The 27,925-nt window shown below is 42.2% G+C and overlaps 1 protein-coding gene and 1 non-coding gene across 2 annotated transcripts; both read left to right on the top strand.

Annotated features, from left to right (window-relative positions):
- Positions 1 to 319: 319 nt before the first annotated feature.
- Positions 320 to 3,783, top strand: rpl18a (ribosomal protein L18a). Its single transcript, XM_084909212.1, has 5 exons — positions 320 to 429; positions 1,886 to 2,065; positions 2,150 to 2,279; positions 3,298 to 3,407; positions 3,641 to 3,783. The coding sequence occupies exons 1-5, from the start codon at positions 412 to 414 to the stop codon at positions 3,731 to 3,733; spliced, it is 531 nt and encodes a 176-aa protein (XP_084765338.1). The 5' UTR covers positions 320 to 411; the 3' UTR covers positions 3,734 to 3,783.
- On the top strand, positions 1,681 to 1,812 carry LOC146369598 (small nucleolar RNA SNORA68). The gene has a single exon (XR_014797480.1). It is a non-coding gene; the product is annotated as a small nucleolar RNA SNORA68 (small nucleolar RNA).
- Positions 3,784 to 27,925: the final 24,142 nt, after the last annotated feature.

Below are 27,925 nucleotides of genomic sequence, written 5' to 3'. Positions count from 1 at the left end.
TATATGTAAACATACATCTGTGTGTTTGATGTCCAGTGTTCATGATTATTCTGGTAAAACGCTGCAGGATTATAAAGAGGATATATTTAAAATAAAGAAATCACTTGTATTATAATCAGTCCAGAGCTTCCTGCCATTTAACCCTCCTCTCGGGGCTGCTGAGTTGTATTTGACTCTCTCGGTCAGATATTCATTAAAAACAGATTTTAGCCTCAGAATGAAGTCATACCATCGCTGACACAGATTGTTTGACAGATGTTTGACAGATTATGGGTCAATAACTTATCTTCTTCGGTTTCTGGGGGATCTCCACTCGGACGGCACCTCTGAGGAACTTCCGCCCTCCATTTGACGTGCGCATGCTCCGCCCTGCTGCTTCCTCTTTTACTGTGGCAGTGAGCGAGAGGCACCATGAAGGCGTCCGGCACAGTACGTAAACCCTAAATTTACACTTTTTCACTCTTCACACGCGGCTTCTAACAGCACATTTAATAAAATAACGTCTAGTTTGAGGGGCTCGTGCAGAGCTATTTCCATAAAGTGTGACTTAAAGCGGCAATTTGAGTCTTTTCACCCCGGTGCGTTAGCGTCTACAACATGGCGTCAGCACCATGTGGACTGGGCTCAAACTGAGGGCTGCAGCCGGAGAGAGTGCGAGCTCTCACGGCTTCACTGAGAAAATGAGCTCGGTTTGAGGTGTGGACAGCGGTCCAGCAGTAGCACTGATCATATTTAATCTGATTTAATTTCAGCGCAGCTTGATTTGCGTTAGTAGAAGCTAACGTTAGCAGCTAATGTGAGTTCATCTCTAACCCGAGCTATCGGCGTGCTTTTTAACCAGGCATAGTGAGCCGGTTTTTTAGTAGGAACTGTAGTTTTTAATCATTGTTTTATAAATATCGGGACTTTGTGGAGCTTTCTTTTTTAAAAAAAAAAAAAAAAAGTCTTAAACAGTTTTTTTTGTAGAGTCGCTGCTTTTTCAAAGCGAGTGCCGTCAGTGATTGAGTACCGTAAAAACTCCTCCAGCTCACAGCAGTTATTCTCCACTGTAGGCCAGAACTGGAGTTGATATAAAGTATTCAGAAACAGACACAAAGGCTTGGCAGCACAAACTGAAACACGGACTCAATGAACTGCCTTTAATCCGTATAGAAAGCACTGAATGGAGCGGCTGCAGAACCTCTTTAAAAAAAAAAGAGCGCAATTTAAGGTTTTCTCCAGATACTCAGTAATTCAGTGGCAGGTGTGTGCACACCTGTGGTGGTGATAGAAATAGGAAATGCTAAGAAAGATTTCGGCTAATGATGACAGCAAAAAAAAACCCCAACCTAACATCAAGGAAGTATAAGATAAAAGGAAACGGTTATGGATTCTTGTTTTTAATAGAAAAACACAAATTTTTAGAGGATTGTGTTATTTGTAGTTTAAAATATAATTGTTCAAAAAAAGCTTTAAGATATCAATAAAACTGAAGTCATTTTAAAGTTTTGTTTTTGTTTTTTTTTTTTTAGCCAAAATGTCTCTACACACACCTCAGATCCGTCAGTTTAATGATAATTTAATCATGTTTGAGTGTTTGCGGTAAGAAAATGAAACTGTTATTTTATTATTAGTTTGTTTTTGGTGATGTTTAAGTGAGCAATGTTATTTCTGGCTTGTGTGTCATTTGTGATGTCTCCGTACGCACCCAAACCCAAAGGTCACGCCGTGTTCGTGGCGTGATTTTGTCTGGCGTGCGAACAGGAACTTGGTCCTTGTCGCCTTTCTCTGCTGCTGTCGTGCCTCTGAAAGTGAATTCAGGGATCAACATGTCCTATTGTTGTCTCGCTGTTGTTGCTTTGATCATTTTACCTACATGTGACGCATCTTCATTTTCTAACCACAGCTTAGGGAGTATAAGGTCATTGGGCGTCTGCTGCCCTCGGCTAAGAACCCCGCCCCCCCTCTCTACCGGATGAGGATCTTCGCCCCGAACCACATCGTAGCCAAGTCTCGCTTCTGGTACTTTGTCTCTCAGCTGAGGAAGATGAAGAAGGCATCCGGAGAGATCGTCTACTGCGGCCTGGTGAGTCTCTGTTTAACCCTCGTTTCTTTTTTCCTTGTTAGCGACTCTGACATCGTCTAATGGCTCGTCGTGTTTTCCGGTCAGGTCAACGAGAAGACGCCTCTGAAGGTGAAGAACTTCGGCATCTGGCTGCGCTACGACTCCCGCAGCGGCACCCACAACATGTACAGAGAGTACAGGGACCTCACCACATCTGGAGCCGTCACTCAGTGCTGTGAGTACTAACAGCGGGCCAACGAGGCGCCGCATCAATGGCGCCACTGTTGTTAGAAACTGTTTTTAGAAATCAGACGAATTTACCGGGATCACGGTGAGAATCAGGTTTGGATTTGCTTGGTTTACGGTTAATGTTTTTCACAGCAGCAAAATATTAAAGATGATTTCAGATTTTGACCTTTTGTCGTGTTTTCATGAGAAATGGGGAGCTGGCTTTGTGCTTTCCTGGCAGATATATTGATCGTTGTGTTTTTGTCAGGAAAAAAGTTTGCTGATGAAAACTTTGAAATGTTTTCGCCAGTAAAATTAACGGCGGTCAGCGTGCAGCCAGATTCAGTTTTTCTGACTTGTTCTTCATCGTGAGGATTTCTCTGCTAAGGACGCCCCGATGGAAACCTCGGACAGTAAATCTGCAGAATCATTTCCGTTTTGTACTTTCGTGGCATCTGAGCGTGCTCCTGCAGTTTCTCCACGGTTTTAAGGACCTCCTGGCTCCAACGTCCAGCTGAGCTCGCACGAGCGCTCTGAAGCGCCTGTTCACTGGTTTTTGTTTGAGCTGCTAAACCCAGCTGTGTGTGTCAGCGCTGTGGTGTGTTTGGTCTGAGCTGACAGCTGGTGGTCAAACACCTGAGCGTGGACGTAACTCCTGCCTCTAAGGAGGTTTTAGGCTTAATGATGAATTAATGTCATCATCTGGATTATTTAACAGGATTAATTTAAACATCTAAAATTACTGAACTATTATTGTTCCATCACTGATGCTGTTTCCTCCAGCGTCTGATCAATGATCTCTAACGAGCAGGAAGGCGAGCATTTCGCTCACATCTGAATCTAAAAATCAAACCTTAGTAGAAACAAAGAGCAGCAGGTGACGTCTGAGCGTTTTTAGGGTTTAATTTTTATTTAAACTCTAAAAACCCTTAATTTTGCAGGGCGTGGAAGGTTTTATCAACAGATGTCTGCATAGAGCAGCTGCTTCCTGTTTGTTAAGCTCTGCCTCCTAACCTCTCTTTCAGATCGTGACATGGGAGCTCGCCATCGTGCCCGTGCCCACTCAATCCAGATCATGAAGGTGCAGGTGATCGCCGCCAACAAGTGTCGCAGACCCGCCATCAAGCAGTTCCACGTAAGTCTTCCTCTCGCTGCCCTCCCTCATCAGGAGGCGGGACTCTCTCTGGGCTGCTGCCACTATTGTCAGCTCCAGCTTGAAAACCCGCCACACCAATGGCCAGATTCCTCTTCCAGGTTTCGAGTCTCCATCTTTAAACCTGGCGGTCATGAAGCCGGCGACAGACAACCGTTAGCGGCTTTGTTTGGCGCTTTAACGTCTGATCGTGTGACTTTTGTGTTTCCCTGCAGGACTCCAAGATCAGGTTCCCCCTGCCCCACCGGGTCCTGCGTCGCCAGCACAAACCCCGCTTCACCACCAAGAGACCAAACACCTTCTACTAAAAACAGCTGAATTTGTTTTTGTGCGGGAAATAATAAATGAATCGACCGAACAGCCGACGCCTCGTCTCTGTCTCCATCTTACTGTCAGACAAACATCAAACACTGAGCTGCCGGCGCTCAGTCCTCACATCACATTAACCGTATTATGCCATTTGTATCATATTTGCTACATGAGTTTCTGAGATCTCATCAACATGATCAATACTTGCCATAATTTCAAAATGTTATGGACAAAACATTTTTGGGGGTCTAAATTTCACATTCTTGTTAACAGAAAGTTGCCCAAAACACCCACTGTATCAACTGTGATACAAAAAATATCTAATAAAATCTTAAACAACATGATATAGCAAAACAATTGTTATAAAGGTTATTAAACATCTGAATTATAATATTTTTTGATGGTTGGATTGGATTACAGGGTTAAAGAATAAAAAATGAAGCGCAGTTTGAACAGCAAAATTACCAATAAAGTCCTGTTAGTACACAGACCATACTGTCCCATATTTATAGGGTAATTAAGTTTTTATTTTTATAAATTGATTCAGTGTGGTATGAATGGGGGAATGAATTTCTAAATATTTTCCAAAGCTGTCTGGCGGGCTGGTTCTGGAGCCCGGGCCTTATGATGCCCCTGAGCTAAACTTTGACCCACCCTCTCATGTTTTTTTGTTTTTGTTTTTTTACATGGCTTCAAACTTAACATAAATTAATATTCTGGAGCTAAAACTTTCATCAGATAAACTGAAGTTACTGTAAATAAAGGATGGTCTGACTGGGTGTCAGAGGACCGTGAATCCAATTTTGATTTTAAACTTTTAAAGGTGTCTTACAAATGTAGAAAATAGGACTTCTTCCTATTTGATATTTCCTCAGATGATGAACTGAAGCACTTTTATCCACCTTCTCTCTAAATACACCAGACATGACGTCACTGTGATGTTTGTGACGGTCACATTTTAGTTTTTGATGAATGTGATCAAACACCGATCAGCTGACAGTTTCTATTGGTCGAGCCTTAAAGAGTGATGAAACTGCTGAGGCTGACAGGCAGCTTCAGGTAATGAGACCCAAAAAATCCCTGATCTTTGACCTTTGACCCCAGGAGTAATTGTGAACTTGCTGCTCTTATGCTGCCTGTCCACACGGTGGCAGTGTTGTCCAGGACATGAAGTGTAGCTGAGCAGCGATTTCAAAGCTGCCACCTCAACTGATTATTGATTAGCTTAACCTTTGTGCTGATGAAGGCCGCCTTCTCCTCAGCCGACCTCAACCTCTAAACATTCAGAGCTCCGCATGTCCAGATCTTCGTGCTGGATCTAATTTCCAGTTTGATGACATCAGGCCGCACTCAAGATCATCGAGTGTGGATCGTAGCTGAGAGGCCCTGAAACCTGACAGGAATGAAAAGGAGAGACTTCCTAAATACTTTGTGCCGTCATGCTGTTTCCAAAGGTTCTGTATTTCTATGAAACTTACTCATTTGAAATTCTTCACAGTCTTTGGTGAGAATCGGAGGGACCTGCAGAAATGTGAAGGGTGAGAATGTGTGTTTGGTAGAGTGGCTCAGTGTGAATGTGGGTCCACTTCGGTTGTTCGGACTCGGCTGTAATCGTCCTCAATGTGGACTAACTTACAGAAATGGAGTAAACTGGGCATGTCCAGAGATGACCTCAGATAGCGCTGGAAAACTTCACCTTCATGAACACGTAAAATTGTTATCTATACAGAGGGAGGTGGATAGCAGGAGGACGGCGGCGTGTTTTCCGTTATTTGTGAGCAGCTCCATGCACAGCACTGGTGACAGGAAGCTGGTTATAACTCCAGAAATGAATACCGCACAAAGCAGCTTAGTCTGTATGGCAGGGATTTTATTGTTGGGCTTAAAAGGCCGTTTGGTTTAAATTCTCAGGACTTCGAGCTCCGACTGCACACAGTTAAAGCTTCCCAGAGGAGCTCATTGGGAACGCCAAGCTGCCAAGAGCTCAGAGGCCCTTAAATGCTGCTGGCTGTTCTCTGCATGTTTGAAATACTGCTGATGGCTCTCACACAGAAAATAAGTGTTTAAAGGCAGAGAGGGGACGTCTGATACCAGCCTGCTTCAGGACCGAGCTACGGTGGCCCAGAGGTGCCAAATAGTACAAATGTCAGAACTTTCCTCTGTTAACGATCTTATTTCCAAACGTTTAACTCACCGAGCATTAGCATCAGCTAGCTCTCCACTGAAACCATTAGCTCCAGTTTAAACATGTGTGACGCAGAGCAGCAGAAACATGCCTGGGTGGATGTTTGACCCGTCTCTCATAATTCATATAACGCCCAAGCATGCATTCTGTGTAAACTCAAAGGCTTGTGGGATTTAATTAAAATTAAATTACATTTTCTGACTGGGTTATCATGGAAAGCATGACAGCAGAGACATTTTTAGCTTCATCGCAGGGAAAACAGTCAGGGGCTTGTACCTTTACAAAATGATTCTGAACCTGAAGAAATCAGGGCTGGAAAAATGATCCTACTTTCAAATTTAGGTGAAAAACAAACCTTTCATGAATCTAAAATATTTTAATGGCGATGTGAGCCTTGAAAGTTTACCCAGAATGCACTTTTTATTAAATATGGGAGAGAAAACGACAACATGGCAACAGCCAATAATCACAGTGAAAATACAGTCGGCCTGTTAAAGTCTGAACAATTAAATAATTGCCAGAAAATTCTGTGGTTAATGAATCTTCATAAGAGTTTTAATTTAAAATTATAATTTTTTTTAATGTTTTAAAATGTAATGTTTGTAATGTATGGTGCAATTAAAACTCAAAACATTATTAAGGGGTAGTGAGAACACTGTGAAATCACAGTGTCATTAAGTTCATGTGTTTTAGCAGTCTGAGAGTGGCTGTGGTCCAGGTATCCAGCTGGTCACCTACCAACTGGAATATCAGTGGGTTGGTCCCCAAGTCCCTGAGCAGACCCCAGGTTGTCCCTGATGCTTCCATCATGTATAAATGTTGGACAACGTCCTCGGGCACAGAGGAAGTGATGTAGGAATGTGTGTGTGATTTGGTAAAAGAGTAGTGTAGAAAGTGCTTTGAGTGACAAGCTGAGAAGAAAGGAAGCTCTCTGATTCCTCTCCTCTGCTCACTGTTTCAGGTTGTTTTAAGCCCCGCCCCCACCACACACACAATGAACAGAGCACAAGAATTGAAGTCAAGACAGCCTGTTACTGTGTTATACTGTTGTATTAGTCTGTTACAGTATTATCCATTAGCCATGTGCACCATCATCAGTCTGCTTAGCAGTAAAGCTGCGGAGCGTGACCTGACATGAAGTCAGGTTATTTATCCTGTACTGGCAGCAGACGTGTCACTCTGGGCTTTCTTCCTGTTTTCTGGTGTTTTTCAGCCCAAATGATTCATTAAGAAAAGAACCTGCAGCTCGTCTCAGCATTAAATCACTGATGTGTGCTGCTGTTGCAGAGTTTCGTGTTAGCCGTTTGCTTCCTGCACACTGAGGGGAATCCTGAGGCTCTGACCTGACCACAGTCTGGTCTTGGCCTCAGCCAGGTTTACTGTTCTGCGGCCTGGGCTGACAGCTCGAGGTGGCCGGGAGGCTTTGTGGCTCCCCGGCCAGCCCAAAACTCTCCGCAGGTACAGAGTGGCAAAGCCTCAAACCACAAAATCCACAGGGCATAAAGGCTTAGTGTCAGGGCTGCAGGTGGAGACAGGAGTGAGGTGGAGGTGGAGAGGGTAATTATGCTGTGGTGGCAGTGCTGAGTCCTGACCTCTGTGCTGTCCTTGTGTTTGGGACTGAACAGCTCATCAGAGGGATTCATCCAGTGCTATGAGTCCTCCAGGAGCTCATGAGGTTCCCAGCGAGCCTGCAATGATCTTAAAAACCTCGACATTCATGTGAGAAGTGTCAGTGTTCTTTTACCTGATGCACTGATTGTTCTCACCTGTGTTGGTAACGATTACCTGTCCTGCTCCTTCTGTCTCATTTTTATAGTCAGTCTGTTCCTCGTGCAGATTTGTTTAGTTGAGTTTGTTTGTTTCAGTGATGGTTTCAAAACAATCTGACACTAACAGCGACACTCATCACATCTGGGTGGGTTTAGGATGAAGGTCCTGGTGGTTTGATCCCCAGCTGCTGACTCCAGCTCGTAGGATGTCACCGCTCTGGAGGGGATGTAGCCTGAGCTAGATGTTTGATCCCAGCTGAAATGAACTGAGGATGAATATAATGACTAAGCATCAGTGTTGGGACTAACGTGTTATTAAGTAACGCGTTACAGTAACTACGTTATTATTGTGGTAACGAGCACGGTAACTAGTTATTATGCCAAAACCAGGAACGCGTTACTCGTTACTGGGATTTAAATAGGCTCGTTATTCGTTACTTCGTGTGGTGGCTATCGCGGAGCTTCCACAGATTCAACAACATTAGCAAGTGGTGGAGGCCAGCAGGTGGATGAAGGAAAAGGGAGGCAAGAGGAGAGACCCGAAGCGGCCGCTGGTCCGAGTATCAGGTGAACTGAACTTCAGGTAAGAAGTTATGACCTGCTGTCTATCTGAGTCAGATATAAACCAAGTTTAGGTGTAGTTTACTTTCGTTGTGCTGACTTTTTCGTACCGCGTACTAGCTAGCATGACGGAGTTTCTATACAGCTGGGTGGGTGCTATGTTACTGATGTTGAACTTTATTTTGTTCATATGGTTAATTATTAGAGTTGCCAACCGTCCCGTAAAAAACAGAATCGTCTCGTATTCAGAGAAAATATTACGCGTTTCGTATTGAGGTGAAAAGGAACATTTTGTCCCGGACTTCAGCTACAATGAAAAAGACACAAAGCTGGATTTATTCTGTGTTTACGCTGCACAGCTGCCTCTTCTTCTCTCATTCTCTCCCCTCTCTCTCCTGTTTCTACTTCAATCAAAAAACTGATCAGTGATCAGCTGATCGGCTTTTCTCTCTTGTTTATTTATCGACCACTTTGCGCCAGAAAGAGGAAACCAGCGGATGTCGCGTTAAACAACAGCAGCACGTTTGATCAGCTGATGTTAGAATTTATTTAATATTACTTTCTAGTATCAGCTGATGTTTGCTGGAGCCACAGCTGTAAAAGCTGCTGGTCATGATATCGGTTTGGTTATCTGGTGAAAGGGAAACATGAAGATGAAACCAGGAGATGTCCTTACTGAATCATCAGAGCTGAACAGGTGATGGAGAAACAGGTTTACCTTTTAGGTGACATGAATGAGTTGAAGGGAAGTCATGAACTGTTTCTGAGAGACAAATAACACCAGGATCCTTTTCTAAGTAGCTGACAGCTGGTAACTGTGCAGGGGCGGGTCTAGCAAAGTTTTGTCAGGGGCCCAGGTAGGGCATTAAAAGGGAAAGGGGGGCAAAAGGAAATACTTTTCTTTCTTATTCTCATTTAAAATGTCTAGCTTTAAAAAAAAAAAAATCATCTGAGTCTTACAACAAACAATTGATAGATTGATACATATATACCATCAGAACAGTGTACATCACTGTCACAACAGTGTTTGTTTTCATTCAAAGCCTTTATGATTTTTCCTATAATGGTGGGGCGGTCTCTAGTCAAATTCCCCGGGACGATTTTTTTTTTGTTCCAGTCCAGCCCTGTATGCAGCTCATCTGCAGTCTGGTGTTACCTACATCTTCCTATTCAGAAGGCAGAATTTCCGAGTTCTGAGTACAATCAAAAGCACCACAACTGCAGTTTTTGTGTTGGATGTAAAAAGCACACATGACGCTGTGATGTAGGCTAGAATCATGCGGCGGTCAACGACGGTCCAGGCGTGGGATTTCTCTCGTGGAAATGTGCACATTATTTTTTTCCTTTCTATTGGTAGGTGGCACAGTGCACTTGTGGCAATAAGCAAGCTAGAAGACTGGCAAAGTTATGGAAGCAACACATTAACAAGAGAATTCTGAGTAAAATCAAAGTTACTTTCCCTAGTAACTAGTTACTCTGAAAGTAACGAGTAACTTGAAGTAACTGAGTTACTTTTGATAGAAGTAACTAGTAATGTAACTAAGTTACTAATTTAAAGTAACTTACCCAACACTGCTAAGCATCGTCTTTTATCGTCGTCAATACAAAAGCTCAAATGCAATCCCCCATATGAGGACACAGGAGGTCAAAGGTCAACCTTTAGATGCACGCAGGTCCTCACCCACTCCACACTGAGTTGGCTCCTGAGGTTGCAGTGGAGCAGCAGAACGAGAACTTCCTGTGCAGGACGAGCGATGAGACTGGATTTACAGCGTCTCCCTGGAAGCACCAGTATGCTGTAGTATTCTCCAGAACCTGGAACTAATGGGAACCTTTCCTGGAGACAAAAATATTTAAGGCTGAATGAAAACGACTTAAAGCTCAGCCTCAGATGGAGCATAAACTTCAGAGCAGCACGAAGTGTTTCGGCCCTCTGCTGAGCTCAAAGATCACACCATCGTTAACTTCACACAAACTGAAAGTCTGAGTAGGACTTTCTGGCAGCTCCTTGCCCACCTGAGTTATTCTCTGACACTCAGTTCAAGGCCGTCACACTGCAGGCCTGCAGGTCGCCTTACATAAATCCAACATGGCCACATAAAATCATCAGCGAGCAGCAGCCTGAGAGTACTCAGAGTAATTACCCCTCACTGAGGCAGAGCTGGCTCTTAAATAATCTCCCCTACACTCTGAGGGGAGGTCGGGGACTTTCCCCCGCGGTCCGCCTGCAGAGAAAAGACAGCGCACGCTCCAAACAAAGAAGCACCTTTCTTCGCTGCCGGCTCAGCTATCGGCAACAGGACCGCAACCCGCTGACTCAGGCTCGCCGTTTGATTGACGGGCTTTAAGTTTTCTCCAGCAGGAGAAAGGAGTGCGCTGACCAGGACTGAACCCAGACCACGTTCTGCCGCCGCTGCACAGGAATGTGCTAAAAGCTCCGTGCTCAGCAGCCAAACACTTTCCATCTTCCACTTAATGCTTCTCCAAACCTCCCACGAATGTTCGGAGCCGTCGGAGCCAAAACGACATGTAATCACAAAGATCAACAAAGCTTAACAGCTTCTACAGAACACACACACACACACACACACACACACACACACACACACACACACTGCAGAGTTCTCTGCAGACTTTGTGCCAGTTTAAACTCATTCTTTCAGTGTAAACAGCAACACCTGGTGGCCAAACCCTGCAGTTGACTCACAGGACAAACGTGTTTTAAAGTGTCGGATGTTCACATGAAACTTTTTAAGGATTTAGGATGGCAAACATGTGGAAACGAATGCCTGAGAGTCATAAGCTCAGTAGGTGACCCCACATGCTGTGAGGCTCGTGCACAGGTTTGAGGACCTTTATTTCCTCGATAAAATAAAAGCACAATAAAAGCTGAAAAAGCCCCACCCACCCCTAAAGTTGCACCAGACCTCCTCCTGTAACCCCTGTGAGATTTGAAGATCACTGGGCCCTTGCACCTTTTCCAGTAGTTGCACGTTACTCCCACAGGGGGCGGTGCAGACTGTTCCACAGATTTATCGTAACCTGATGACATCACTGTTATCCCAGGTGTCAACTCACTCACAGGTGAATCTGTTCTTTTTGAAGCATCAGTGTTAGCGTGTTAATTCTGTGGAGCCATCTGTTAGCAGCCCATCTGTACAACCAGTGAAAAAAATTTGTTGAGCTTTTATTTTGAAGTTATTTAAATGTTTATTTGAACTTGCCTAAACACTGAGCATGTTTTCTTTTCTAAAAAAGATTTATGACCAATCACAGCAGTCTATTTCACATTGACTAACACCTATTAAACCTGAAGAGAACCTCATGGGTCAGAAGTCGTTCTGCAGACACCCGACCATACAATATTCTAGAGATTACGCTGAGTTTTGCAATAACAATCACATTTTTCTGCTGCAGATTTTGTCCTCACAGTTAAACTATCTGTCTGTTTTATCAAATAAGATTACGTTTTTTTTCTGCAAAATGAGACATCAGATAAACAAACTGTCACTAAAACCTGCTGTAAGACAGTCAGTCTGCAACCAGTGTGTGATTGAATAAAGGTCAACGAAGCAATTACATGCAATCTTTTTCTGACAATACAGCAATGAACAGTGACAAATCAGTGAAAATCATGTAGGTGAAGCTGTGTACAAATTTAATTATTACATGTGTGCTCAACAGCCTTTCTGATCTACAGGAATGTAACCAGAGTTAAGTCGAGTCCACTTGAGTGGTCTCACTGACACAGACTCACTCACTCATGAGTCTGCAATCTGTCTGTATTTATAAACCAGACAGTAATCTCTCTGAGTGACTTCAGTCTGAGCTATGCTAGTTGCTCAGCTAACGTTGTCTCAGGATGTTGGTGAGGCCCTCTGTTCATAATATTTCCTGAGTATTTTCGTTTATTTAACAGAACACTGATATTTGGTGTCCCTGTATCGAGACAATATCAATAAATGAATATGGTGCTACTGTGCTGTATGGATCCCTCACCCCTTTCAGGTTATTTGATCTTTTGTTTTTATGTCTGTATCTGCGTGCAGACTCGAGCCAGCTGCTAAATCATCTGTTTGAACTCCGTATGAACTCTTATGTTTGCCATATGTCATTAGCGTGAAGTTCTTCAAGCTAGAAGTTGTTTTCATCATAACCCTTTTGTTTTGTCTTTTAGAAAACAGACATTAGAAAATTGAGGAACACTTCATGTTCATTGGGCAGCTTGTTGTTCCTTACTCCCTGCTCCTCTGTAACTCTATCATGACCATAACCTCCAAAATGATCATCATGTTTCATTTAATCTGCGACCAGAAACCCATCACCTGAGAAGGACGCTCATTTTCTCTTAGAAGGCGAACTCTATACAATCTGAGCAGAGGAGTCCCCCCCGCTGGACATTACAGAGAATTCAGGTTTAAGGCTTCACCTTTACTTTTCACGAGCCACAAGGGTTTTCATGAATATAAAATAATCTGAACTTTCACCTAAGGTCAGGGTGATGAGGGTGATGATACTGCTCCAAAAACATTCCTCTGATGCCATCGCAGCAATATGCAGAGTCGGCGTTTGAAGTTCTCGAGCCTTCACACTGTCAGACGTGGAACTGCTTGTTTGCTTCGTCCTCATCAGATCATAATTTCTGATGAGAGAAACTGTCAGCGCTGTCAAACCAGAGGACATAGAGGAGGCTTTATTCCCCAAGAGGACGCTCACAGGAAGCTGGAGGGGGCAGGGCATGTCTACAGTCATGCACCTGAAAACACAACAAGGGAAACCAAACAGATTCCTGCCTTTGTACGAAAACAGTCTGAAAGGTGAAGTAGTGAAGAGGGTTTTACACACTGAAGCACTGATTGGTGGAATGGAGTCAGGTGAGTGTGTGGGAGGGAAACAGGGCAGGTGTTAGAGGATGAGGTAACGTGTAAACTGAAAAAAGTGTTAACTTCATCCTACTCCTTTTTGAGCATAAACATTGTGTAGACATAGAGATTTTGAAGAAAATTTGATGTTTTTAAGTTTTTCTTTTCCCTTGTTATATCAATTATATTTACAAGTTTGAAATAACATCATTCTATCTATGTGTGTGTGATGTTGACTTTTTTACTGAACAGAATACAGTTTATCTTGCACTCAAAGGAGCTTGCAAAGATGCTGTATTTATACTTTGACATATCCCTACTTTTAGATTTTAGTCTCATACTTTTAAATCTTATTTGGTGACTTTAATGTTCTACTCTTTATTTTATTTTCATTTGGTCACATTTTTTTTTATTTTGACCATTTTAAACATTTTTTTTAATTCATAACTCTTGATTAAAATTCCTCCTGGTGGAGGAAAAGGTTCCTCAGTATCCTGGGCTGTTTTAATTTTTTATTATTTTGCCATACAGGCTGGAGAGTGCGGTTATTCCCCTGTAATAACAGTTATAAACACAGAGCCCCACTTTCTGTAATGGAGTGCAGTTCATTAAGGAGCTGGTTGCTTCTTCCTCTTCTTCTTTGGTGGCCTGGATACGTTGGTGTTGTTGTTCAGGTCTGCAGGACGTGTGCTCACACTTCAAACAGTGGCCAGTTGTTGTTGGAGAGTCTTCAGCTGGACGCCGGCTTCGTGTCTGTGCAGCGAGGAGTTAATCAGCGTGGCCTCGTTACAGGACAGGATGTTGGTTTAAAGACACAAATGTCAACAGACACTTAAGTGCAGCTCGTTAATTCCATTAACGTTCGTGAAGGTGTGTGTTTGTTCAGCTAACTGGGCTGAATTATTCAATTTGTGCATTTTGGAGGTGATGTTTGGACAGCTAATGTGTGGAGGACATTTTCCATAAAGAGAAGAAAGACAGAGTTCAGAGAGTAAAAGGAGCTGCAGCTAAATATAGTTCATGGCTGCAAGTTCACAAACACATTTTGATTTGATCAGTGAAGGGATGAAACAGACCACCATTGCTGGAGTCCGGCATTAAACAGTCAGCTGTTTAACACTTTCAACGGAGAAACCCAGAAACACAAACTCACAAAGTCCTCCTGCTCTCAATTTAACTTAAAAACTAATATCTGAACAAAAAACACACAGCTATTAACCTCATGCTGAAGGTATTCACTTTTTATTTGTATTTTCTAAATTTTATTTAACGTTCTGAAGGAATTTAACAAACCCTCAGAAACAATGCTGTATCATCCAAAAAATGTACACTGTATATAAAAGATAGCCACCAGTTTCTGCAGTCCCGTCTCTAAGTTTTATTTGGATCCCAAGTTTTTCCAGTTTTATCCTGCTGAGCAGTAATCCTGAATTTGTGTCCATCTACTTAAAAAACCCCATTAAACATTAAACCCCCCCCATTCATGATTATTACAGTGGTCCCTCATTTATCGCGGGAGTTACATTCTAGAAATAACCCGCGATAGGTGAAATCTGCGAAGTAGCCAACTTTATATTTTACAATTATTATAGATGTTTTAAGACTGTAAAACCCCTCACTACACACTCTATACACTTTTCTCAGACAGGCACGAACATTTTCACACTTTTCTCTCTTGTTTAAACACTCTCAAAGTTCAAACCTTTGTAGAAAAATAAGTCCAGTATTATAGAATGAAACAAAAAACCCTTGGTTGCCTTTGACGGTGCAAAACGTTTCATCGACATTGCTGTGTTTGTTGGGGAGAAAACTTACAGACATACAGTACAGCACTTCAGAGTCACACTGCTAGCGATCAAAGATTTAAATTTGACAAGCTGAACGCATTCTGTACTGTACAGGTGACACGGCACGAGATTGATTGACAATGGTCTACAGCCAATCAGGTTGCAGAACACAATGTGCTGTAAAAAAAAGAAAAGCATGCAAAATTGCACAAAAAAATTCAGCGAAACAGCGAGGCCACAAAAGGTGAACCACATTGTAGCAAAGGACCACTGTATATAGTATATAGCAGACTGATCAAAGAGGCCACGCCCCCTTTAATGCTGGTCAGTTATACATAGATGTATACAGATGTACTGAAGGGGGAAATTATCTATGGAGACCAAAGACTTTTTGCTTGAGACTGTAAACATGTTTATTTCTCCTGTAAAGCTGTAACAGTCTCTGGGGACTGATTCACTGCTGGAGCCTCTTTTGGACATCAGAGGAACTGCAGGTTTTTTAATTCATGTTTAAGCTGCAGGTCTGTCTCTCTTTAAGTTGTTTTCAGGCACACTGTGACCTTTAAGTTTCAAAGTGAACATGACGGCTCTCAGCAGCGTGCTGTGGTGGATTTACAGCTCCTCTCTCTCCTCCATGACGTTTCTACAAACTGGAGACGGCACCAAACTCTGAGCAGCAGACAGAAACCGGCTGAGCAACAAAAAGCTAATTTTTAGCAGAGAACTGACAGCTGGGAGCACATCTGCCCACCACACCCTCACTGCTTCCTTATGTAACGCTGACAGCCCAGTAGGACAACCTCCAGCCTCTAACACTTTGAACAGAAGCTGCTGAAAGAAAAGGTTTTAATGCCATTTTTAAACTTATTTCAAACCCACGTTCCCCTTCTCTTTAATGTCTTTAATCCAGAGCTTTCAGCTGAATAATTTACTGTGAAGGTTTCCTCTAACTGAGACATACATCAAAGCGACTCCAGGATGAAATAAAGCTCCTGTGACATGTCTGGAAGTCCAGACTGGACTCAGAGAAGGAGACTGACGCCGTTTCATCGAGTCCACACTGAGGTAAAGTATCTGGAGACAGTCGAAGACCTCTGCTTCCTGTCTCCACTCAATGGACTCCTGTGTGTGCCTGACAATAAAGGATGAAGGTTACAGGCTGTCCACCCTCCACTTCATCATCCTCTCAGTGCTGGAACAGATAAGTTTCTCAGAACTCTAAGCTGCATGGAAAATTGAAGTTTTGTACTTCTGTGCCCAGTATCAGGAAGTCAGGAGGAACTTTGTCAATGTTATTCATCATCTGAAGCTCTTTGAGGTTGTTTTGTTTCTACAAGACAGAAAAGTCAAAGCCATTTTTATCCTCCCGGGACGAGAATCATTAGGTGGCAAAACATTTGCCTGCTGGGTCACCCAGAAACACCTGTGTCACCAGAAGTGAACACAATTTATTAAACTGTAGTGCAGGGGTAGGCAACTCCAGGCCTCGAGTGCCGGTGTCCTGGAGGTTTTAGATGTGTCCATGATCCATCACAGCTGATTTAAAGGGCTAAATGGCTCCTCCGCATTTCTTGAAGTTCTCCAGAGGCCTAGTAATGAACTAATCATTTGATTCAGGTGTGTTAACCCAGGGTGCGATCTAAAACCTGCAGGACACCGGCACTCGAGGCCTGGAGTTGCCTACCCCTGCTGTAGTGTAATCATTACGTATTCTTAGCGGCATTGTCTCAGAGTACACATGATCGAATAGTGATTGGTACCTCACAGCCTGCAGTGTGTGATACTGGAAATGTTGGTACGGGTCCAATACCACATACATACTGGGTCAGTATTACAGATACCAGTACCGATACTTTTAACCTGTGAAGAGAGTGTATGCTGGGGAGAGCAGTGCGTCATGATTTATGAAATGAATCATCAATCTGCAAAGGCTGAACACATTTTAATGATCACTAAATCACTGTGACTTTTACTTTCCACAACGAGTTCAACAAAACACACCTTTCTGCTTTTTATTTTTAAACTGTTTTTTGTGGACCTGAGTGTAAATGTATGCCTGTCTGTAAAGCACTTTGGGTCACCTTCTGTTCTTTTAATGTGTTATAGTCTATAAGTAAAATAAACATGACAGTCAATACAAAAAGGCTCAGACATTTTTTTATATTGCATTTTTAAGTTACACTTTTCTTTCCACTAAGATCCTGTTCTGCTAATTTCGATCTGATAACAATACCAGAGTTGGTAGTGATGCTACTGCAGTGTGGAATGATCTGCCCACCTGTACCCTATTGTCAAACGCCTAACTTACCTTCACAAAATGTTTCAGAAAACTTGACCTCCGACCTTAACATTCAGGTCAAGGTTACTAATAGTTGAATTGGTCTTTAGGTTTTAGTAATCGCCACTCCTTGAGTTATCGTGTTCATAAAGTTGCGTGTCCACATCGCCCACTATGTGACAACAGTAAAGGCATAAAAATGTGATTTTAGAAAGTGAGCAGAAATGCTCTTTGTTTTCTCAGAGAGCCAAGCTGCAGATACTTATCTGGACACAAAGTGAGAGATGAAAAATCACTTATTTTACATGAAAAAGTAATGAATGTGCAACAATGAGGCAACCTGAAGGTGATAATCACTGCGGGAGAGAAAAAGTTAATCAGAATCCCAAAACTGGAATGTGAAAACCTGCGTAAGAAACTGTTGAATGTTTGGGTAAATTTGATTTGTGGCTGCATGTTGATTATACTTAGAGTGGAGAGGCCGCTGGTCCAGATGACACACCTGTGCAGGTATGGAGATCTTTCCTGGAGTGAGAAGATGCCTGAGGACACCTGTGACCAGGTTCCTGGTTCAATCTCTTTGTGTTATGGATTCTGTTAAGGATTTCTTCCTTCTCTCAGTGAACTGCTGTTCATGGGGAAGTCTCTGATAGTTAAGCTCTCCTCTCCAATATTTTTGTCTTAACAAATAAAGCAAACTGAGTTGACTTTGTCCTCGATAAATAAAGACGGTACTTTTCTGACACATTTTACACCACACAGATATAAAATCCGGCACTTTGACAAGAGAATAAAAGATGATGGTGATGGCGCTAGACAAAGGACAACAAAAACAAAATCCAAGCCAAAAAGTGAAAAAAGAATGGTGCAAAGCAGTAAAAGGCAGAAAAGAAACAATGGGCAAAAGAGAAGAGAGACCAAAACAAAAAGGTGTGTAGGACAGTGGAGCTAAAGGGTCCATAAGATGCTTAAAATGATGGAAAACAGAAAAAAATAATTGTAATAATTGTAAACCATGCGGAACTGCGACAGAATGGTGCAATAGACATGAAAAGGCAGAAATATGCCAGAAACAGCACAAAAACTGGACCAAGTGTGTAAAGCACAACATGGACACATCAAAAGGGTGGACATAAGTGTTTAGAGTAAAAGTGTATGTCAGATTGCTGCGTTTTTACTTCATTCCTTATAAATAAAGCTCAACATTAGAAGGAGACAGAGAAGGAGAAGAGATCTTAGTTGCAGTTTTCTTTTGGACACGTTAACTCAAGGACCTGGACGTAATCGCTGCCTCCCATTGGTGTTCCTTCCACGGTCACGGTCACCAGAACAAAGTACTGATTGATCCCAGCTGCTTCCAGGATGCTCATTGATCACTTTTGTGTTCCTGGAGCAGCTCAGAGATTTAGCGGCTGAATGATGAAGCAGCAAAATCCTCGACGGAAACGGGCTATTCATCCTGTGGCTGTTTGAACTGTAGGAGCTTTGTGAGGCTGAGAGCACGAAGAAAATAATTAGAGGTGGGTTTTCGGTTCAGGGAGAAGTGGAAATAATGATACAGGAGTCTGAGTTTTCTCACGGCTGCAGACCCAACATGATTCAGGCTGGAAAATGCAGTGACCTGCTCGAAGGACTCGGCTCTTAAAGCAAATTTAATCTGACTGTAAATCTGCATCTCTGGACGAAGGAGATGCGGTAGATGGTGGCTCTCAAGCACAGCAATGTAAATCACACACACACACACACACACACACACAGACACACACACACACACACACACACACACACACACACACACACACACACACACACACACACACACACACACAGACACACACACCAGTGATAGTTTTTAATTCATCATGTTTATGAATCCTGAACATTTTTATCTGCTGGACAGAAGAAACGAGGATGAGGAAGCTACACAAAAAAATGAAAACATTTCAAAACAATTAAAATGATGCAGAACGGGAAAAAAATGAAAACATAAAAGGAAACGAGGAGATTTAAATCTGTGGACTGGAGATCAGAAACACCGACTCGCGAGGCCAGCAGTTGAGCTCAGTGTGTGTGTGTGTGTGTGTCTCAATTTCAGTCAGTTAATGCCACCTTGAAGACAAAAGTTCCTCCAGTATGGCCTTGCTGTTGGGCTGTCAGACTTTGTCCTGTTGAGTTGGACTCTGATTAGATTTCAGGATAAGGCAAGTGGGTGCCTGACAGTTTCTATCTTCAGTCTTGTCCTAATGATTTTGCTGTCGCGGGTCAGCGAGTCCCCGGGCCCGAGTCGGAGTGCCTGAGCCTCTCCCTGCTCACAATCAAAACAAGGAAGAGCAGCTTTCAGCGCCACGCCCAGAGAAAGCAACCCGAGCCAGGCTGGATCGCACACATCGCCCTGATGCCAGCACGGAGCTCAGATCAGAGCTCAGATACGCCGTCCTGATGCTGCAGATTAGGCTGCAGTTACGTGTCGTCTGTAGCAGCATGAACTCCATGCTGGATCAATTCTGTTTTATTTTTCTTTGAATTGTGAAATTATTCCTCAGTTTTACCTACAGTGGAGCTTCTCTTCATTGCTTCATGATGTTGTTGTTTTTTCTTTCGTTATGTGCTCAAATTTACACTTATTATTTATTTCAGTGTACTATTTACACTGAGCTTTGACTTTAGGGCAAAATGATGCAAAACATGAACTATGAAACTCAATGACTGGACAGAGCAAGAGCATAAGAGTTAAGAAAAATGGTGAAAACAATGGGGGAAAGTAGAAAGAGATGGAAAATGAATGAAAGACTTGCAAAAATTGGGAATGAAAAAAAAAAATAACCAAAAACTAAACAACTGACAGACACCAGACAAAAGAGCCTAAAAATACTCAAAGATTTTCAGTTTACAGAAAATTGGAAAAATGTGCAAAATAACAAAGCAGGAGAAAACATGTCAAAAATAGCAGGAAGCTGGGAGAAAAAAAATGGAACAAAAATTTGTATAAATAAAGACAAGAGTGCAAAGAAACAGGACAAAAGCTAAAGAAAGATGGAATAAAAGTGGTGCAAAATCCAGGACAAAGAAAACCTGAAAATGTTCTAATCTAAAATCAAGAACATGAATGGGGGGTGCGGGGAGACAGGACGCTAAACAAACGCTCAAATATCTGATTAACGTTCACTGAGGGAGGAGGCAGCAGTCTGGCAGTCGCCTCATTTCTCTGCTAAAATTAGAAAGATGAAGCATAAAGTGGGCAAGGAGCTCGTTAGGATGATAAATTTAGAGGCTCCAAGATTTGAGGAGGAAGACTCTCTCAGCGCTCTTCACTAATGGAAGCCGCCTCCACCCTCCGACTGTCAGCAGGAAGTCAGTTTGTCTCTTCTTGTAAAATATCAGAACAGAAGATTATCGGACGATCAGAAGATTTAAAGGCTAAACATGTTGTCTGATTTCACCACGATGAGCGACTGAGGCGTCACGTACAGTCTGTCCTGTAGAAAAGATAAATAAAAACACAGTTTACAGTAAACCCTCACACAAATGGTAGATCAGTTCTGTCTGCAAATTCGTATTTACTTTTTTGTTTACCCATTTCCATTCTTTCACGTTTATCTCTCTCTCTCTCATCTATATATATATATATATATATATATATATATATATATATATATAGAGAGAGAGAGAGAGAGATATAGATATTCAGAGTAGCTAATGAACCTCAGTTCATTTTTTATACCTTTTCCCATACTTTTCTATAATATTAGATTCAATATTTAAGCCTTTTTCTGGGATTAATCTTCACTAGTTTTCACAAAGTTTATTTTTGGTTTTGATTATTTTAACCAAGTGTTGATCTCATTAGTTTACTTTTTCACATTTTTTAATTTTCTCTTTTAAAATTTATTCTCATGTGACAACCATTTTTTAAACAGATCTATTTGAAATCAATCATATCACACGTAAATTAAATATATATTTGCTCATTTTTTTCATGATGGCTTTTTATTTTCATCATTTATTTTTAAAAAATTGACTGTTTTCTTATTATTTTGTATTTAGGAATACATTCAGAGCAGCTAATGAAGCTTATATGAAACAAAAGTTTCAGAGCGGCCTGTTTCCAGTTTCTGAGGTCAGAGGTAAAGTATTTCTGGGATTTCTTTTGTGAAACAATCAGCTGCGACCTTTGACCTCTGGCTCTACGTGCCTTTCGTTGTGGTCTCAGCTGGGCGTGTGACCTTAGCTGTCATCGGGCGCCTCACAAACTGTGATGAACGATAAAAGAACTCCTTATCATCTCATCAACCAATCAAATCAGAGTCTTTAGCATGATGTCATCCTCACAAAGGGGTATTAATAAACTTATTTAAACATCGTGTGATGGAGAGCTCATATCTAGCAGAGGATTCATATCTGCACTCGCCTACTCGATGACACGCTTACATAATGCTGGCCAGGCTCATGATGTGGGCTTTATCTCCCTCTGTGGCATCTGCAGGTAGAGGCAAACAGGTGGAAACAGGTTGTGAGTGTGCTTCCTGTCACGCTCACAACCTGTTTCTAAGTTGTGATGCTCTAAAAATAAACTGAAACACGCATTTAAAGATTCATGTTTCTCGGTTTGAAGCCGAGCGACGACAGGAAGGTTTTAGTGTCAGCGTGAGGCAAACAGGAAGCAGGAAAATAACAGAGGATCATTATGAAGTCAAACACATCATAAAGGCAACAAAACAGCTGCATGTTTATTTTATGGAGTCCATACAGACTGACACCGATTATTTTAAAAACACCACCAAAGGTTAAACTTACACATTTGCAGACAGAAAACTCTTTGAGTTTGAGGAGACTTGTGATATGTAATGCCTTTACACCTATTCTTAATGCTGACATTCAAACTGACCAACTAATTTTGCAGGACACCAGAACTGAATACACAACAACATGGGAGCAGTAACCTCAGACACACAGCTGCACGCTGCGTCGGCTCAGTCGTCTCCCTGAAATGATCCCTCTGCCTCAGATGTAGTCCCGACTCCGCTAACTCAAACTGCCCTACTGACATCCTAAAATATGTACGAAAGCAGCTGTGACGCAACCTCCACTACTGGTCCAAACAGGGAAATTCTCGCTGGTGCTACATTCTCCTGTACATGTTACACGACAAATTCACATCTATAAAATTCATATATATATTTTAAAACATGCTCAGTGTGAGCCTTTTTTCTCTCTTTCATGAGTAAGTCTACTCTGGGTCCTGTTTCAGTTTATATGATGGTTACCTACTCATGTGCTTCACTGCGTTCTTAATAATAATGTATACTTTATTGATCCCCGTGGGAAATTCCTCTCTGCATTTAACCCATTCACTCAGTGAAGCAGTGGGCAGCCACTGCAGTGTGTAGGGACGGTACCTTGCTCAGGGGTACCTCAGGGTAGCCATTCAGTGGATTCGATCCCCCGACCATGGGGCCACCACTCTACCTACTGAGCTATCCCTTTCCCCCTTAGTTCCCTCCTTTGGTCATGTCCTTGTTATTGTCCTGATTGATTTCACTTGATCCTTGTTATCCAACTATTTGATCATTTTCTCCTGTTGGTTCCCTGGTTTTTGTTTAACAGTGTTTTGGTGTCTCCTGCCACTCTGTGTTCCACCATAGTTTGTTATTTTTCCAGTTGCTTTTATACATCTGGACACTGCCTCCTCATGTGAACCTTTTAAAAAACTGTAAAAATCAAGTTGTGTTTTTGTTCAAAATCTAATTGATTGAAACCCCGGATGTGCCTGTGCTTACTGGAGAATTGTTAAGTGGGTCAAACATATATAGAGTCTGAGCTGAGTGCCCCTGCAGACGCACACCTCTGGATGGTATCTGAAGCAGGTTTTACTAACAAGGCTGAGAAGCTGAGGACGTTGTGCCTCCTGTTAATCACCATCGGCCCGGATGAGGTTTTGTCAGAACATCTGCAGACCAAACAAGAAGTGTCCTGCTGCAGCCGCTCACTCATTGTAGAGCAGAAAGAAAAAGAGCAACGGCCTGAAAGTACGCTGTTCAGCTGGCCTCGGCGATCAGAGCAGTGACGGCCGAGCCGAGGATCCCCGCTCACCACGGCTCCATGAACGTCATGAATGAACGAGTGTTTCATGTGGAAAACTGTTCTTGCAACCACAAACACAAGTGTTATGGAAAAGTAATTGGAGTAATTGCGGGGATGGGGTCAGACTCGGGGGCTTTCCCAGAGCACAAAGTTTCCTCTGCAAACATCAGCATGGAAACACCTCGCACTTTAACCTGCAGCGACACACATCATACCAGAAACACATTTACTCCATCACACTCAGCTTACAGCAGGACATGTTAGCTCCTGGATTTTAAGTGTTCACCTTCTCTTATATTCAAGTGACTATTTCAAAAACTCTGAAATCACCTTTTGATTGACTCTCGGCGCTGAAGGCTCCCCCTTATTCAGAGCTGCTAACTGAGGCATCCTGTGGTGTGCCACACAGGTCCTGTGGCTTGAGTGGGGGTGCATTTTGAGACCGGACCAGTCTTTCTGCCCCTGAAGAACACAGACTGTACATAAAAGATAGAGAACAAACTGGTTTCTGGTCTCCAGAACAAGAATGTTAGCTTTGTTTTTTTCACGGTCACCACAAATGACCAAAGTGTCAGGTAAACTTTACCATAATAATAATGGTACATGTTATTTTTAAAGCTCTCTTTCTTGGTTACCAGAGTGACGTTGCTTCAAGTGTTTTTACACCACCTTTGTTTATTCCGTTTAAATCAAGCTCTGGATCGTTTTCCCTCCTTTGTGCAGTTTGTTTGTGCAGGTGTGAACATGGTAATCATACTCAGGTGAAAATCAGGAAATCAGAAATGTAAAGAGTTCTATAATTTTGATGTTTGCAGGTTTACACCGTGTCTACCTTTTATCTCCCCACAGGACAGAGGTTTTCTTTGAAGGTTTCTCCTTGTCTCTGATTGGGAGAGCAGCTCGAAAAACCAGGCAAATGGCTTTTAAGCTTCGTGATCTGACCTTTCACCCCTGCTGCAGCCTAAATATAAACCTGAACACACTAAGCAAACATGTGTGCTGCAAATGGTACTGTTAAAGTCTTTAGCGGGAACTCACTGGATTGGTGTACGGCTCAGAAATAGCAAGGAAAAGAAGCTGATGTTACAGGCAGGTAACAACCAACCAATGGGTATTGGTTCTTCATGATTAATCAATTAAAGTAATCGGGACCACATATGGAATAGAAAACAGGAACAGAGGACCTTAGGGCTGAAGTTAGAAACAGGAAAACAACCTCAAATCTATATTTTAAAAAGGCTAATGAAGTGTTTTTAAGACTTTCTAGACCAGCAGATGTGCTGTATTAAGATCTGAGCATCGTGGGGAGCTCTATTGGGGAGGCTGAACTCTGGAGGGTAAAAACAAAGAGTTATTCTGCTGCAGAAAGCCTTCACAGATTGGTTTACACCTGAACTAGCACATTTGGCTCCTCTCCCTGGATCCACATATTGGCTTTGATTACTGTAATTGGCTGTGAGGCCCTGCAAAAACCAGCAGAACCAGTAAAAAAAAGTACCTCTCACTAAAGCCATTAACCCTGTCATAACGAGGAGCAGGGAGGTGGAAGAGGCAGAGGAGGGTAAAGTGGCTCCCAATTAGCTACATAAAGAAACGCTGAGCGGCCTCTTGCTGCTGTGTCAAGGAAAAAAAAAAAAAACATGGAGAGGACGAGGCACAAAAGAACGTCTGTAACAGGCTGCAAGCCAATCAAAACACTCGCCATCCAGTCCAAATCAGAACCACATGCAGGTAAGACGAAGCACAAAGAACCATAATCAACAGGAGGGTCCACTTCCTGTCCGCTGACCAGGGGCAAGGGGGGGGGGAATGCAGGCAGCCAATCAGTTTGCTGGTGCAGTCAAAATAACAGCAAGTGGTTAACACAGGGATTTATAGTTTTATTACAAAAATACAGACACTATGGCTAATGAGTGTTATTGAGCAGGTTTGGCCTATAAATAAACATAATCCATGCAGAGAATATGCTGCCATTATAATTTAAACGTTTTTATTTATATCCATGATTTACCCTGGCAGGAGCTCCATTGAGATTAAAAAGCCCAACTCTTGTTCATGAGCGATCTGGACAAAGTTAAAGTCTAAAGTCATGCAGTACCCAGGTATGTTTTTTAAAAACACCCATAAAGAGTAAAAATTGACAAATGAAATAAAATAAAAATACTTCCTTAAATCAGTAAATAAAATCTGTGATTAACCTCAGCAGGACTTAAGATTCATGGAAGGATCATTTTGTTTTCAGGATCAGATTTGACCCTGACGGGTCATTATTTTGGCTAACAATAGCTAACTGCTAGCTATTCTACATAACGTACACAGAGTGGTTCGTGGGTTGGTTTTGGAGGGTTAAAAGTATCCATAGCATCCTGTCTCATAAAGAAAAATCTCATCTTGAAGAGACAATATTGGCCAATATAGCCAAACTTGACTTTCAAATTACTTTATCAGCTAACATTGTAACAAACTACCAACCAACAAAATGTATGCAGACTATATCACAGCTACTTGGCTAACTTTAGCAACTAAGAAAGCTAAAGTTAACGAAAATCATCTATGCTTTCAAGGTAATCTCATTTTCAAACAGGAAGCAGCATGTGTTGTGCTGACTGCGAGGTCGACTGACTGGTTCAAAGTTTGTCATTGGTTTTCACTTGTAGTATTTGCAACTGCTCTCTCTCATTTTGCATTTCTCTTGGGAGCACGGTAAAAGAAGGCACTTGCACATGCTTTGGTCGACCCAGCAGGGAACAGTTATTGGAACCAGCATGCTCTGGGCTCTAAAACCCAGAGCATGCTGGTTCCAATATCAACGGGTCAAAAACCAAACAGACATTTCACTTGTAAACAAGCAATAAAATCGAAGGCCTGTGCAAGCATTAGTTCTCACGGCTCCTGATATTCAAGAGGACGGGTGAAAGGGGTCAAGGCCACCAGTAGGGTGTGGCGGCAGGACACGCCAGGTCAGACAATACCCACAGCTTACACCAACAGAAGGGAGCTTTATCATGCCAGCAAGACATTCGTCTCCTCCATCTGAATTAAATAAACCAGCTGAATACCAACACAGCAACAGCTAGCATTAGCTGAAGGCATCCTTACAGAGCCAAGTATGAGCTATGCAGAAAAATGCTAGGTTAAACGCCAGTCACCAGCGCTTTAGTACATGCCAATCAAATTAAAAATAAATAATGAAGGACACTTATAAAACGCAAATAAGAAAGCTGTGAGTGTAAATAACACACATCACATAAATTACATGGATTTTAGTCTTTTATTTACACCGTAAATAACATAACCTAACTTATATAAACACATTTTAAACACTCAATAAACTGTTTTTTAATGACTTACATTCAGTCATCAAAACAAATGAATTATTTTAGCAAGGGCGACATACACACACATACAACTCTCAGCTGTTGAACAACATATAGAACATATAACAGACATACAGCAGATCAACATGACAAAGCTAGACAGTTTGAATATGACTAAGCACTCTTTTGGTTGCTCTTAGCTTGCAAACCAAGTTAGAATGATGGCTGCAGTTTATTTAATGGTAGCAGGTGTCAGTACAGGACAGTGTGAAGATGTCTAGCTAAATTTAACTCCTAGTTGATTAATGAGCTCTTCTCGTCCTTTAAATATACTCCTCCAGGTGGGTTTGGTGATGAGCCGTGGCACACAGGAAAAATAGTTGTCTGTAAAGCAGCAGAGTTGAGGTCAGTCCTCTGTTTCACCCTCCACTTTGAGGAAAAACCTGAAGGAAAACACTCGACCTCCATCCAGAGTGGTTTTCATGTTTTGGATGTGAACACAAAGAGGAAAAACTGGAGAGCTTGAAAAACTTGAAAAACTGCAGCTTTTAATAATAACAGGAATCACATTTTGACCTGTTTGGATCTTTTAAGTTAAATAACAGTAGTACCTTGAATTTATTTTTTGGCCTGTTGTTGGTCTTTTATTTCTCATATCAGATGGTGAAATTCAGACCACAGTGAATCCTGGCTATGCTTACGGATGTTGTTTCTCTATTTTTCATCTTGCAGCTCTTGGAGGATCATCCTCCAGGTGTCCTCTGCATTTCCTCGTCGTTCGTCTGCGGCGTGCAGACAGCCAGGAGCCGCCGTTCTCCTCCAGGCTAATATGTGAACACTTGGACAGGTAGTGGGATCAGAAGGCAGCAGCGAAGCCAATAAGTGACTGTGAGGTGATGTGTCCCAGACTCTGCTGATGGACTGTCGCACCTCTTTACTTCTGTCATCTAAGCCCACCTCTGCTCTTCACATCAGCCTCTTCATTGAGGCCCAGAGGACAGCTGATCCCACGCTCTCTCCAACCCCTGGACTTGCCTGAGTTTCATTCACAGGCTGATTGTCCTGTCACGATCCAATTATTGCACACCCAGAGTGTCCATTTACAGTACATGCAGTCTGTTTGACCTGTAAATCTGTGAGTAGTTGTGTTTTCTACAACATATTTTTCCATTTGCTTCACCTGAAATGTTTTATAGTTTGTATAAAACATCACAAACATTGCATGAGTAATGTTAAATAATAATTCAGGAAGGGCCTTCGGCAAAAAAATCTCTGCCAAATCAAACATAAGGACCTACCTGCTGTGGTAAAAGTAGCTTTTAATAGAGTTGCTGGCTGAAACAGGCACTTG

This window comes from Perissodus microlepis, chromosome 17 (genome assembly GCF_051167445.1).
Source record: "Perissodus microlepis isolate ML-2025 ecotype Zambia chromosome 17, ASM5116744v1, whole genome shotgun sequence".
Classification (NCBI taxonomy): Eukaryota; Metazoa; Chordata; class Actinopteri; order Cichliformes; family Cichlidae; genus Perissodus; species Perissodus microlepis.
The sequence above is the reverse complement of the archived record's forward strand: the minus strand, read 5'-3'. Positions and strand labels throughout refer to the sequence as shown.

Coding starts and splice junctions, on each gene's coding strand:
- rpl18a (XM_084909212.1), top strand. Junction 2,066..2,149: donor AGATCGTCTACTGCGGCCTG/GTGAGTCTCTGT, acceptor TTTTCCGGTCAG/GTCAACGAGAAGACGCCTCT. Junction 2,280..3,297: donor TGGAGCCGTCACTCAGTGCT/GTGAGTACTAAC, acceptor CCTCTCTTTCAG/ATCGTGACATGGGAGCTCGC.